This window comes from Pan paniscus, chromosome 16 (genome assembly GCF_029289425.2).
Source record: "Pan paniscus chromosome 16, NHGRI_mPanPan1-v2.0_pri, whole genome shotgun sequence".
In the NCBI taxonomy this organism is placed as follows: Eukaryota; Metazoa; Chordata; class Mammalia; order Primates; family Hominidae; genus Pan; species Pan paniscus.
In genome coordinates this window covers 45,949,630-45,962,511 of record NC_073265.2, presented here as the reverse complement: position 1 = coordinate 45,962,511, position 12,882 = coordinate 45,949,630, and the positions used below count along the sequence as shown (strand labels likewise).

General features: G+C 33.7%; 1 protein-coding gene across 14 annotated transcripts in view; it reads left to right on the top strand.

Moving 5' to 3' along the window:
* Window positions 1–12,882, top strand: part of ZNF280D (zinc finger protein 280D) — a 197,011-nt gene that overhangs the window by 125,689 nt on the left and 58,440 nt on the right. For 12 of the 14 annotated variants that reach the window (XM_063596668.1, XM_063596672.1, XM_034938820.3 and 9 more), the window contains 5 exons: window positions 1,041–1,106; window positions 1,207–1,346; window positions 8,555–8,672; window positions 12,217–12,387; window positions 12,537–12,646. In XM_063596668.1, the coding sequence (XP_063452738.1) occupies window positions 1,041–1,106; window positions 1,207–1,346; window positions 8,555–8,672; window positions 12,217–12,387; window positions 12,537–12,646 (605 nt within the window). The remainder of the gene's footprint in view (window positions 1–1,040; window positions 1,107–1,206; window positions 1,347–8,554; window positions 8,673–12,216; window positions 12,388–12,536; window positions 12,647–12,882) is intronic. The other 2 variants (XM_063596673.1, XM_034938821.3) reach the window with 1 other exon arrangement.

Sequence of the window (12,882 nt, the reverse complement as noted above, 5' to 3'; positions counted from 1 at the left end):
ATGGTTTGAGTAAATATTTAATCCTGAATTTCTGAATGAAAACAGTTTCAAGTTCTTTGAGTAGATCTTTCTCTAATAAGACTTCTGTAGTGTTTAATTACAGAGCACTGCATTGACCTTATCAGAAAACAACCATATTTCTGTGTGAACCATTATTTTATAGAATTACTTAATGGGATCTGGTTTCTTTCTACTGTGAGGAAGATAAAAGAAATTTTTATGAGATTTGGTGGGTGTTTTTTTTTTTTTTTTTTTGGGTGCTTTTTACCTTTTTCTAACCAGCAATTTTAGGCAAATCCTCATGCTTCCAAACTATAATTTGATAAGCTAGAAGTTACAGAGTTTACATGCATGCAAGAATGAGGAACTTTAAATTGATCCTCAAAGTCATGGCAGGCTCAGATTGACTTCTGGTGTAGTGGTAAATTTGAAACCTCTTAACTAATAAAATGCTATGATAAACTATTGGTTCACTTTAGTCTGCAATCTCTGATAGTTTTTCTTTTTTAACTCAAAACTAATAGTAGATAATCCAATGAGATTTTCTGTAATGCAACTTCAAGGCTTTTAGAGGAGTGAATGCAGTGTAGAGGTTGGGCAAGGATTTGATTTTGAATCATAGGAACCTGACTGTATGTAACAGCCCTGTCATCATGCAAAGAAAGATATACATTTAAATTATAGGTTATATATAAATATGTTTTTGGAAAATTTTTATCAACTATGTGATGTTTCTTTGCAAGCACAATGTTTTGACTCACCTGTAGTCAGATTTGTCATTTCCTTCTGACTTTTGGATTTTGAGTTACAATGAGAAAGATTGTTCTTAGTCTGTGAAACAAAACCTAGTTATCTTGTTTCTTTTGTTTCTTTAGTAGGTAAAGATGTATGTGTTTAAAATGAACTATATTCTTAAATCAGTGATTAGTTATATACTCCTTCCATAAATCTGTTTAAATGTTTTCAATTCATGATTTCTATTATCTTAATATGTATTTCATTCAAACAATGTATTTTAAAATAAATATAATCTTTTATAGATATTTTGAACAGAGTTAACCCCAGCTCATATTCAAGGGGACTAAAGAATGGTGCACTCAGTCGAGGTACTGTATTATTATACTATTTTAATTTTAAAGTGAAGTATTTTGACAAAATTGATTATGTACAAATAATTTCCATATATTGTGTTACTTTAAAATACAGGTATTACTGCTGCATTCAAGCCTACAAGTCAACACTACACGAATCCAACATCAAATCCAGTGCCTGCCTCACCAATAAATTTTCATCCTGAGTCTAGATCTTCAGATAGTTCTGTTATTGTTCAGCCTTTTTCTAAACCTGTAAGTGTTTCTAAAACTATACGGCCAGCTCAGGGATCCATTTGATGTTGTTTATCAATATCAACAGTACCCAGTTACAATTCTGGACTGTCATAAGTAGTCATCCAGTAGAAGCATAGTTAGCATCAGAAAATGTCACCATATTTTCGCTACCTCAAGCAGTACCCCAAGTAATAACTGAAGGAGCTAACTACCCAACCTGTTAATAACAGGCAGTATGCCTAAATAGGTACAGTAATGAAAACTATACTATCAAAATATGAATAAAATTATAGTCAGCCATAAATATTGCATAATGACAAATATTTAAGATTGCAGACGGGACCAGGTATTCTTAATTGGGAAAACAGTCAAGTGACCATCATAGCTTTTTATTCTGAAAACATTCCTTCATAGTTCAGTTAGTTAAAAAAAAACAAACATTTTTTCCTATTACAAAAAACTCCCACTTTTTTTGTTACAAAAAGTAATAGAAAATGGTAATAGTTAACATTCATTGAGCTGTTAATATGTATAAGGGTTTGTGCTAAATGCTGTAGGTAAATTCATTTCATTTAGTTCTTAAACATCCCCATGAAGTAAACACTATTATTATCCTCATTTTTTAGTTGAGGAAACTGAGGCTCATAGAGGTTGAAAGATTTATTCAAGATCCCAAAGCTGGCAGTTGATGGATCTGGGATTTCAATCCAGCCTAACCCATAGTTTATATGTATATGCACACATACATACATATATGTTGTGTATAAATGTACACTTTTTTAGACATGAAAGAATTGCCTTAGTTGAACAGTTCTCAGATTGTAGTTTGCAATCCCCTGGGGTTCCCCAAGACCCTTTCAGAGGTTTGAGGGTCAACAGTGTTGTCATTATAATCAAAGACTGTTTTCCTTTTCCACTGTGTTGACATTTGCACTGGTGATGCTAAAGTAATGGTGGATAAGCTGCTGGTGCCTTAGTGTGAATCAAGGTAGTGCCACCAAAGTGTACTTGTAGTTTCTGTATTAGTCACCTGCCGTGCACTCACAGTAAACTACATTACTCAACTATTACCCAGTTATACCCAATCCCTGATGAAGTATTAAAATGTTATTAGTTTTATTAACTCTCTACACTTGAATGTGTGTTTTTTAAAATATTCTGTGTGATGACATGGGTAGTATGCATAAAGTACCTCTGTGTCTGAAGTATGATAGTTGTCTTGAGGAAAAGCACTTGTGTGATTGAATTGTGAGGTAAACTACCTGATTTTTTTTTGTTGTTACATGAAAGAATGACTGACAAACCATGGTGCGTTAGATATTTATTTCTGTGTATCAATATTACCACAAATTTACACAGCTTAAAACAACATACACTCTTTATCTCATGATCTCACAATTTCTGTGGGTCAGGAATCAGGTCATGGCTTAGGTGGGTTTTCTGCTTAAGGATCTCACAAGGCTGCATTCAAGATGTGGTGCCTGAAGTTGCAGTTTCATCTGAAATTCTGTTGGGGAAGTATTTGCTTCCAAGTTCACATGGTTGTTGGTAGCATTCAGTTCCTTAAGGGATGTTGGACTGAGAATCTCTGTATCTTGTTGGCTTTTGGCTGGCTCCTTGCCACGTAGGTCTTCCCAATAAGGCTGCTTGCTTCCTCAAAGCTAGCAGGTGAGAGTGAGTCCTTAGCAAGATGCCCTTACAGTCTTAGGTAACATAATCACGTACACAAAAATCATATATATCCTGTCACCTTTGTTGTGTTCTATTGGTTAAAAGCAAGTCAGAGGTCCTGCCCACACTCAATGGGAGGGAATTACACAGGACCTGAATACCAGGACCTGGGGATTATGGGTAATGACATTTACATGGAGGCCACTTTAGAGTCTGTCTGCCACACACACTTAGTCAATCTTGATTGTTTGGCAAACATTTCCTCAAATCTGTCACTTCAGCAAACATAATTGATAGTAATATTTCTTACCAATGGTAAAATTTGAACTTTTAAGCAAAAATTAGAATTTTGGAAAACTCATTTGCCACCGTGATCTTGGCAGCTTTTGAATAAGAGTTTTCTGATGGGTGGTGGTGTTCATAAATAATGATTTTTAAAATATTGTGTAATGAACTATGTCACCATTTGGAAGACCTGTGTAATTCAGTGAAACTAGTGTTTTCCACATAACTAGTATATATACTACAAAAGTATGCATGGGTAAAACATACATTTAAAAGCTAAGATAGACCAATGATTTTAATGGAACGGGTGTTCTGGGATACGGTTTCAGATTTCACACTGCAACAAACCTTTAAGAAGGTACCAACTGTTCAGTTTTGGTATAGTATCAAAGTAGTATATCCACAGTTAATTAAAACCCTATTAAAACACTCCCTTTTCCAGTTATATATTCCTGTGAGGCAGAATTTAATAATATTCCTCAACCAAAACAACATGTCATGGTAGACTGAAGGCAGAAGCAGATAAGAGACTAAAACAATTTTTGATTAAGCTAGATATTTAAGAGCTTTGCAAAGATGTGAAACAATGCCACTTTTCACTAGTTTTTTTTTGCGTTTGCAAGTCATTTTTCATTAAAATGTTATTTATGTTAATCTGTAATGAGTTTGTTATTTTAAAATGAATAAATAAATATTATAAAATATTCTCTGTTTTAATTTCTAATATGGAAAATATTGATAGATATAACCAATGTGAACAAAAAGTCTTTTTGGGTTCAACAATTTTAAAGTGCATGAGATGATTCTGAAGCCAAAGAGTTAGGGCACCACTGTCTCAGAAAAATAGTAGTACATTTTCCTAAAAATGTATATTGTTTAAATAATAAGAACAATAAGGGAGACTGCTGAGTCTCTATCTTCAATCATCTAAGGTTCTACAGGCTATTTCTAATGTTTTAAAAAATGTAACAGGTGGCTGGGCGTGGTGGCACACGCCTGTAGTTCCAGCACTTTGGGAGGCCGAGGCGAGTGGATCACCTGAGGTCAGGAGTTTGAGACCAGCCTGGCCAACAGGGCAAAACCCTGTCTCTACTAAAAATACAAAAGTTAGCTGGGCATGGTGGTGGGCGCCTGTAATCCCAGCTACTTGGGAGGCTGAGGCGGGAGAATCACTTGAACCTGGGAGGCGGAGGTTGCAGTGAGCTAAGATCCTGCCACTGCACTCCAGCCTGGGTGGACAGAGTGAGACTCCATCTCAAAAAAAAAAAAGTAATAGGTGTTCCTGAAGGTATAGCTGGAAAGGTACCCAGAATGTAAAAATTCTTTGCTATTAGTTGGAATCAAATTAACTTAGTGGTTTCTTTTATGCTTATTATAAGCTGTTTGGCATTTGAGGAAAAAAAATATAAAAACAAAACATTATTTAATAGTTCGTTAGGTAAAAATCTTTCCAACGTTTGACCAAGGATGGGGAAAAAAAATAAAAGCAAGAGTTTGTACGTTTGGTGTTATAAGAGTTAGGAATTAGATTCCTTTCTGACTCAGAATGTTTTGGGCATAGTTTTTAAATCAAAGCACCTCAGCTGATGGTTCCCAGTACTTGGGTTCTTTTAAAAAATGAGAGGTTTTGCCAGTTGGTCTGGGTGGAACCCAGAAATGATAGCTTCTTAAAAACTCTTCAAGTGTGATTCTACTGTGCAGTCAAAGTTAAGAATGACAGAGGAGTATTCTGGAATGAATTGAGAATCCTGTTTAAGTGACTTTTCTCTGAATTTTGGAAGTCATTTTAATAAACTATAGTAGTTTTTTATTTTATGTCATATTTTGTGTGTGTGTTTTTACTTTTTCATGGAATGTGGTATCTCAACATCGCTTTCAGGTTGGCAGGGATGGGATATATTATTATGACCCAGAAAGTCAATGTGATATAGCTTAAGTGCATGGGCTTTGTAATCAGTCAGACCTGGATTCTATTTCCAGCTCCATCAGCAACAAGTGGGGCTGTACTGGGAGCCTTACTCGACCCCACCTAACCTTAGTTTACCTATTTATAAAATGAGGAATAATATTAGGTCTTTATTAGTATTGTTGTGATAGCTGCTTGATATGATACATGTACCATGAAGAGCAAGTACATTTAAAACAAACAATTGTGATCATTATTTCAGTTTGAAAGGTGAGTAACTTGAAACTCAGAAGTAACTTTTCCATTTTTTCACAAATATTTGGAGAAAATGTTTACTTTGAAGTAAGATTATGTTTTATTACTGTTAAATCATAGGGCATGATAAAAAGAAAATACTACATGTTGAGGCCCAAATGCCTACATCTGCCTACTAGGCCTCAAATTCTAGGATTAGTTTGAGTTACATCAATAGCTTGTTTCTGTAACTTCTTAACAAACCCATGTCAATAGAAAAGTTAGTAATAAAGCAAAATTCTTAAAACTTGAATATTCCTTAATTTATAATAATACAACTTTTATGTTTCTCTTATGAAGTAATATGTATTTGGGGACAGAGTTTAGAAAAGTGAGAAGAGTGTATCAGGACCCTATAGTATTTGCAAATACATATTTCTCTTTTTTCACTGAACATTCTACTTGGAACATTTCCTAAAAAAATGTTAATTTGGCCGGGTGCAGTGCCTCACACCTGTAATCCCAGCACTTTGGGAGGCTAAAGTGGGCAGATCACAAGGTCAAGAGATGTAGACCATCCTGGCCAACATGGTAAAACCCTGTCTCTACTAAAAATACGAAAATTAGCTGGGCATGGTGGTGTGCACCTGTAGTCCCGGCTACTCGGGAGGCTGAGTCAGGAGAATTGCTTGAACCCAGGAGGTGGAGGTTGCAGTGAGCCAAGATCACACCACTGCACTCCAGCCTGGCGACAGAGTGAGACTCCGTCTCAAAAAAAAAAAAAAAAAGTTAATTTTTGCACAATAGTTTTATCAGTTTAATCATTTCTCCATTGTTAGACATACAGGTTATAATTGTTTTTCTGTTATAACTAATTTTCCCTTAAACATTTTTATTTCATTACCATAAATTCTTAAAAATGGGATAATTAGATAAAAGGGGGTGAACCGGCTGGGCATAGTGGCTCACCCCTGTAATCCCAGCACTTTGGGAGGCCAAGGCAGGTGGATCACCTGAGGTCAGAAGTTCAAGACCAGCCTGACCAATATGATGAAACCCTGTCTCTACTAAAAATATGAAAATTACCTGGGTGTGGTGGCATGAGCCTGTAGTCCCAGCTACTCAGGAGGCTGAGACAGGAGAGTCAGTTGAACCCAGGAGGCAGAGGTTGCAGTGAGCGGAGATCAGGCCATCACACTCCAGCCTGGGCAACAAAAGTGAAACTCCATTTTTCACACACACACACACACACACACACACACACACACACACACACACACACACACAAAGGAAGTGAACCTTTTAAAGCCTTCAGTAGCTACTGCCAAAGCTTTTATGCAGAAAAATTATACTAAAATATAAGCTCTACTTTGCCAATAATGAATGTTATCATTGCTTTTTAACTCAAACTAATATTAGACACAGAAAAAATAGTACAGACAGTTCCCATATACCCCTTACCCAGTTTCCCTTTATTTTAACATCTTATCACAACTGGGTAATTAACATTAACCCAACTATAGACTTTATTGGAATTTCATCAGTTTTCCCATTAATGTTCTTTTTCCTGCCCGGTATCCTATTCAGGATACTTGCAGTTACTTCTTTTAATTTCCTCGTATTTTCTAGTTATTCATTCTTTCTTTGTCTTCCATGAACTTGACACTTTTAAGAGTAGTGGCTAATTAATTTATTTTGTAGTAGATATTATGGTAACATGCCAATTCATTAGTTAAATGTTGCTGTTGTTTTTATTTGCATTTCTTTGGCTGGTAATTTGGAAAAAAGGTATTTCGTATATGTCGTTCATTAGTATTTGACTTCTGAATTCTCTCAGTTTATGTCCTTTGCCCATATTTTTCCTAAAGTGATAGTCTTTTTTCCTTTAATTTTTAATCATTGTTAATCCGCTTGTTATGTATTATGACATGTAGAATGGTCCAAAAGTCACTCTGAGAGCTTACCGTCCACAATGAGTATCTTTTAGAAGTATTAATGGTATTGGAGTATACTTGTGTGTGTGTGTGTGTGTGTGTGTGTGTGTGTGTGTATGTGTCATTATATTTAATGTATAATAATAGCGGAGTGTATGTCCCTAAATTATATTGACCATATTTTTCATAATTATGTACACCATGTATATATGCTCATATGTAACTTTATACTGCTTTATACTTGACCCCATTATCATTCATCTCATACTTTTCACTCCTCTCTTCTTAAGATCTTCCTTTTAGTTTGGACCACCCTTTCTCCTGATGGAAGGGCTAAAACTTCCTTTGAGTCCCGAGGCCTCCAGGAGCAGGACAGCTGGCCCCAATTATTCCCATAAACAACTTCTGTTCTAAACCCTGTCTGCCTGGCATTCTTATTTGTTCACTCTACTGACCGGTTTGCTTTCATATTTGCCTGATAAGACAGAAGATTCCTGGCCTAGCGTGGCTTTCTATGGGATGATGGAAAGTGTGTGGGGCCCATTTTTTCTCTTTCTGACACATAGCTTATACATTTCTCCAATAAAGATGATTTCAAAATTCACATTATGTGATATATTCATCCTTAACACTGATGCACAATACTGCAGATTGATTCCGTTTGTTTGCCGTGATATCTCAGATGTGAGGTTTTTAGAAGCAAAGAAGCTTTTAATTTTTTTGGTCATGTAAATATGGTTTTTATTTTTCTCCTTGCTTTTGCCCAAAGATCTTGCTAAGTTCTATTATTTGCCCTTTAATGGGGATACTGAATCTTTAGAAGTCATCTAAAGTGTATCAATCTTACTGATATATAAGTTGATTTATGTTTCTTTTACCTTGAAGAAGTTGAACTAAGAATATGCCCCCCATTTTAGTTTTCTAGTCAGCAGTAAACCAGCTCTAAGTAATAGCTTGCTTTCAGTTTCAGTAGATGATAATTTTGGCAAAGTAGCAATTATGTTTGTGTTTTTAATTTATTAATAATTGAGTTATCAAAGGGTTTCCTTAGAATATTGGGCATACAATTTACTTTTATAAATGTCTGTGAAATAAAATTCTTATATAATTATATAAAATTACATAATATATAATTATATTGAAATAATTATAACTGTTGAATAAATGTATTATTTTTCCTTTGAACTATTTAACAGGGTTATATAACAAACTCATCACGAGTTGTGTCTAATAAGTCATCAGAGTTACTATTTGACTTGACCCAGGATACAGGATTATCACATTACCAAGGGGGACCAACACTTTCTATGGCAGGTTGGTTTTAGTATTTTTTTCATAAAGGTTATAGAAAGAAACTTGATGAATATGCATATGAGATTGACTTTCTGTTTTGAAGTCCCTACCCTTGTGTGAAGTTTTTCATATATTGTAAGGTGGAACGTCACTAGTACTTGAATAGCTTATGTGGGTAATTTTCTGTAAACTCCTATTTAATGACAGAATATTTTATTTCTTCCTATTAAGTAAGCTAACCAACTTTGAACTAATTCTCACTTGGAGCTAACCATAGCTGAGAAATATTAAAATAATTTCTGTGAGTTAGAGAACTTCTCAGGTAGCCTGAATACTCTGTTTAAAAAAGTATTAATTAGTTTCTGTGGACACTAGTGTGAAAAATATATGGCTATAGTTGATTTCTTAATTAGTTTAATGTCTTTCTATTCTAATTGTTTCAGCGTGATAGTTCAATATGATTATAAAGTGCTATTATAAACTGCCAACAATAAATAAATAGTGATTTGTATATAGTAAGTACTCATGAAATGTACATTGAAGGATTAGTGAACTTTCCCTGTTGAGGAACATTTAAAGTTCTTTGATTGTATACTGTAACAAAGTTCTTCATTAATCTAAAATAAATTAGTGTACTATAAAATAATTTTATCTAATTGAAAATTCCCTGTAATCAAGGCAGTTACTCTTTGTATCTTAGCAATTTGTATCTATTCAAATATTTGACTAAACAGACGTATACATGATTTTTTGGAATTTTTAGATTTACTAACAAATCAGTGCGGAGAATTTACCAAACCCTCTCCCAGTTTTTTTTTAATAGTAATACTTTTATTATAAACTTAAACTGTTTTTCCAATTTTTTAATACTTGATTTGATATTCACCTGTCTGGGTGTCACTTACATATTTAGTAACAATCTGGTTTGTGAAATAGGTAAGAACCAAAAGAAACAGGGAGAAAAAAATAGTTGTCTTAAGTCTGGTTTCATAAAGCATGTAGATTTATTCATAGAAAAAGTCTAAATTCTTGAAACTTCTTGGGAATAAAGAGAAATAATGACTCCTATTCTTTCTGTATAAGTGTTCTACTTCAGTGAGTGGGACTTTAGCCTGAGCAGTAAGTGGGATGATTTGATCCTCTATTCTTAAGATTTTTGTAGTCTCTATTAAGTTACCTAACCACTTTGGTTTTCTCATATTGTTAAAAGGGAGATTTTAATTTTTTTTTGTAGAATGCATTCATTCTTCACATCTGGAACCATTCATTTGGACATGTAACTTTAATTCTTGCTCTACTTAGGGATTTTTTATGTCCAAATCCAAGTGAAATGTGAGAATATATTATAAGCTTTAAAAGACTTGACAACACAGTTATTCTGAATGATAATTATGAATGATATGTGCCACATGTTCAGTAACATGATTAACAGACTACCATCTAGGGAGATTATGGGGGTTTGGAGAAAACTGGATTTGAGCTAAATCTTGAATGAGAATAGGATTTTTACCAGCAGAGAGAGAGCTGTTGAGGGTAGGGAGCAACACAAGCCAAACACAGCAGAGAAATAAGTTAAAGCATCAAAATTTAAAACAAATACAGAGTGATTTTATTTAATCTTGAGATTTCTTGTTTTAAAAATTCTTAAAGCAGTCTGTTTCTACTGTCCAGCCTCCTATATAATCAGATGCTTAATTCAGAATTCCAGCATTCATTGGTTTTTCAGGTAACTTAAACATCTCACAAGAATGTGAATGTGATTATACAGAATTTTTCCCATGTACCTACAGTATATCTATCAGTAATCGAGTATTTTGAAGATGGAAAAAAATCATGTTATCTGAAAAGGATGAAAGAGAGAAGCCAAGTAGTATAATACTCTTATTTTGCTGTAATGTTTGCCCTTATTAAAAAGCTGACAGGTTAATCTATTATTATATTTTTCCCCTCTGAGGTAAGTTAAATATAAAATATTTTGTTAGTAATGATAATATCTGTAATTTATTACTGAGTGCTTTCTGTGTACCAAATGTTTTGTTGGGTGCCTTAAGTACATTATCTTATTTGGTCCTTAAAGCAGCTCTGTAAACTTGTAACTTATTTTATAAGAAAGGAAACTGAGGCTTAGAGAAATTAAGCTAAGAATACATAACTAGAGAGTGACAAGGTGTGGATTTGAACTTATCTGACTTAAAAACCTGGAATACTTCTAATATAGTTACCGTACCATTTCTACTTTTAATGTACAATTGTGAGGATTAAAATATGATGTACAGTTTTAGAATCTCTTTTACAAAGTACAGTTGTATGTTATTTTCAAAAAAAACTTTTCCGGGCCTTGTTATAGCCTGGATATCCTCATTTCTCTTGAGAATGCATTAAATAAAACTAAAATCCTTTAGCCTTAACAAAATAGTTTTCAAATGGGAAAGTATTTTTAGGAATGAAATCCTTATATAAAAATTTTATGCAAAATTTAAATAAAACAAAAAAGAGTTTCTCTGTTAGACATGCTCAATATATTCTCTAAAACAAACCCATTAATTTCTGGGGAACATAGTGTGAAAATCATTATACTTACTACTTCCATTATGTGTGAAAATCATTATACTTACTACTTCCATTATGTGTCCTTTGTTGTTTTATTTTTTTTGAGACAGAGTCTCACTCTGTCGCCCAGGCTGGAGTGCAGTGGCGCGATCTCGGCTCACTGCAAGCACCGCCTCCCAGGTTCATGCCATTCTCCTGCCTCAGCCTCCCGAGTAGCTGGGACTACAGGTGCCCGTCACCATGCCAGGCTAATTTTTTGTATTTTTAGTAGAGATGGGGTTTCACCATGTTTGCCAGGCTGGTCTCTATCTCCTGACCTCGTGATCTGTCTGCCTCAGCCTCCCAAAGTGCTGGGATTATAGGCGTGAGCCACCGTGCCTGGCCTATGTGTCCTTTCATATAAATGAATGAAGTGTTATCATTCAAGATTAGTTATTTCCACTTTCTGCGTAGCGATGAATGGGTAATACCACTCAAAGCCATGAGTAGACCGCTCTTACCCACTCTTCAGTTTGTTAGGTAGGAAAGAACTAAATTTCCATGAGACATTTTAAGTTGTTAAATTGAAAAAAGCATCTTAAGAGTATCTCTAAATTTTTGAAACAGGTAATTGTTGTTTTTTTTACAAACTCTAGTGTACTCAATGCAGTTAAGCATCTAAAGATAATTCATTTGTCAGAACTTATTCATAGTATACTTTTTTTTTTTGCTTGGAATATTGGTCTGGCTCCCTTTGTGATAGCTATTTATATATTTCTTTATTTGAAGCCATATTTAGAATTTTCTTTCATAGAGGGATTATTTTTTAAATTATTTAAATGTATGTAGTCCATGATAAATATATGTGCAATTTCTTTACACCCTTGAGTTTGGATCATATCAAGTTTTATCATTATTGTCATGATATGATAATTCAATTATATTACCTTTAATTTAGCTCCAAAATATTTTTACTCAGATGTAAATAATATTCTAATTTTTAAAAATATTTTTCTCACTATTTAAATTATTGTAGGTATGAGTGAAAGTTCATTTTTATCAAAACGTCCTTCTACTTCTGAAGTAAATAATGTTAATCCAAAGAAGCCTAAACCCAGCGAAAGTGTTTCTGGAGCAAATTCCTCAGCTGTATTACCTTCAGTTAAATCTCCTTCAGTGATTTCTTCCCAGGCTATGCTAGCAAAAGGTAAATATGAAATGTGGTACATAAAAAGAAGTTATAGTATTTATACATACATTTTTGAAGTGGCTATAAATTTTAAAAGTATTATTAGTGGTTATTTAAGGTTAAAAAGTGATGAATTTTGAGTCATAAATGTTCTGAATTTATTTTAGGTACAAATACCTCATCAAATCAATCTAAAAATGGAACACCTTTTCCAAGAGCTTGTCCAAAGTGCAACATTCATTTCAATCTTTTGGATCCTTTGAAAAATCACATGAAGGTAAAACTCTTTCAAAATTTAATTTGTAAAAAGTTTGCACATTTCTAAAAATACTGATGATTACAGTAATTAATGGTTTGTCCAGAAATAATCTCATTGGTATTTCCATTTAATTTAAATAAAAATTTACATTCATAATGATTATATAGATTCTCAAATTCCTTCTAAATCCTCAAATTTTAAAACTTAAATTTGTATATATTATAATGTATGCTTATTGTGTTTTAATTTTAAAT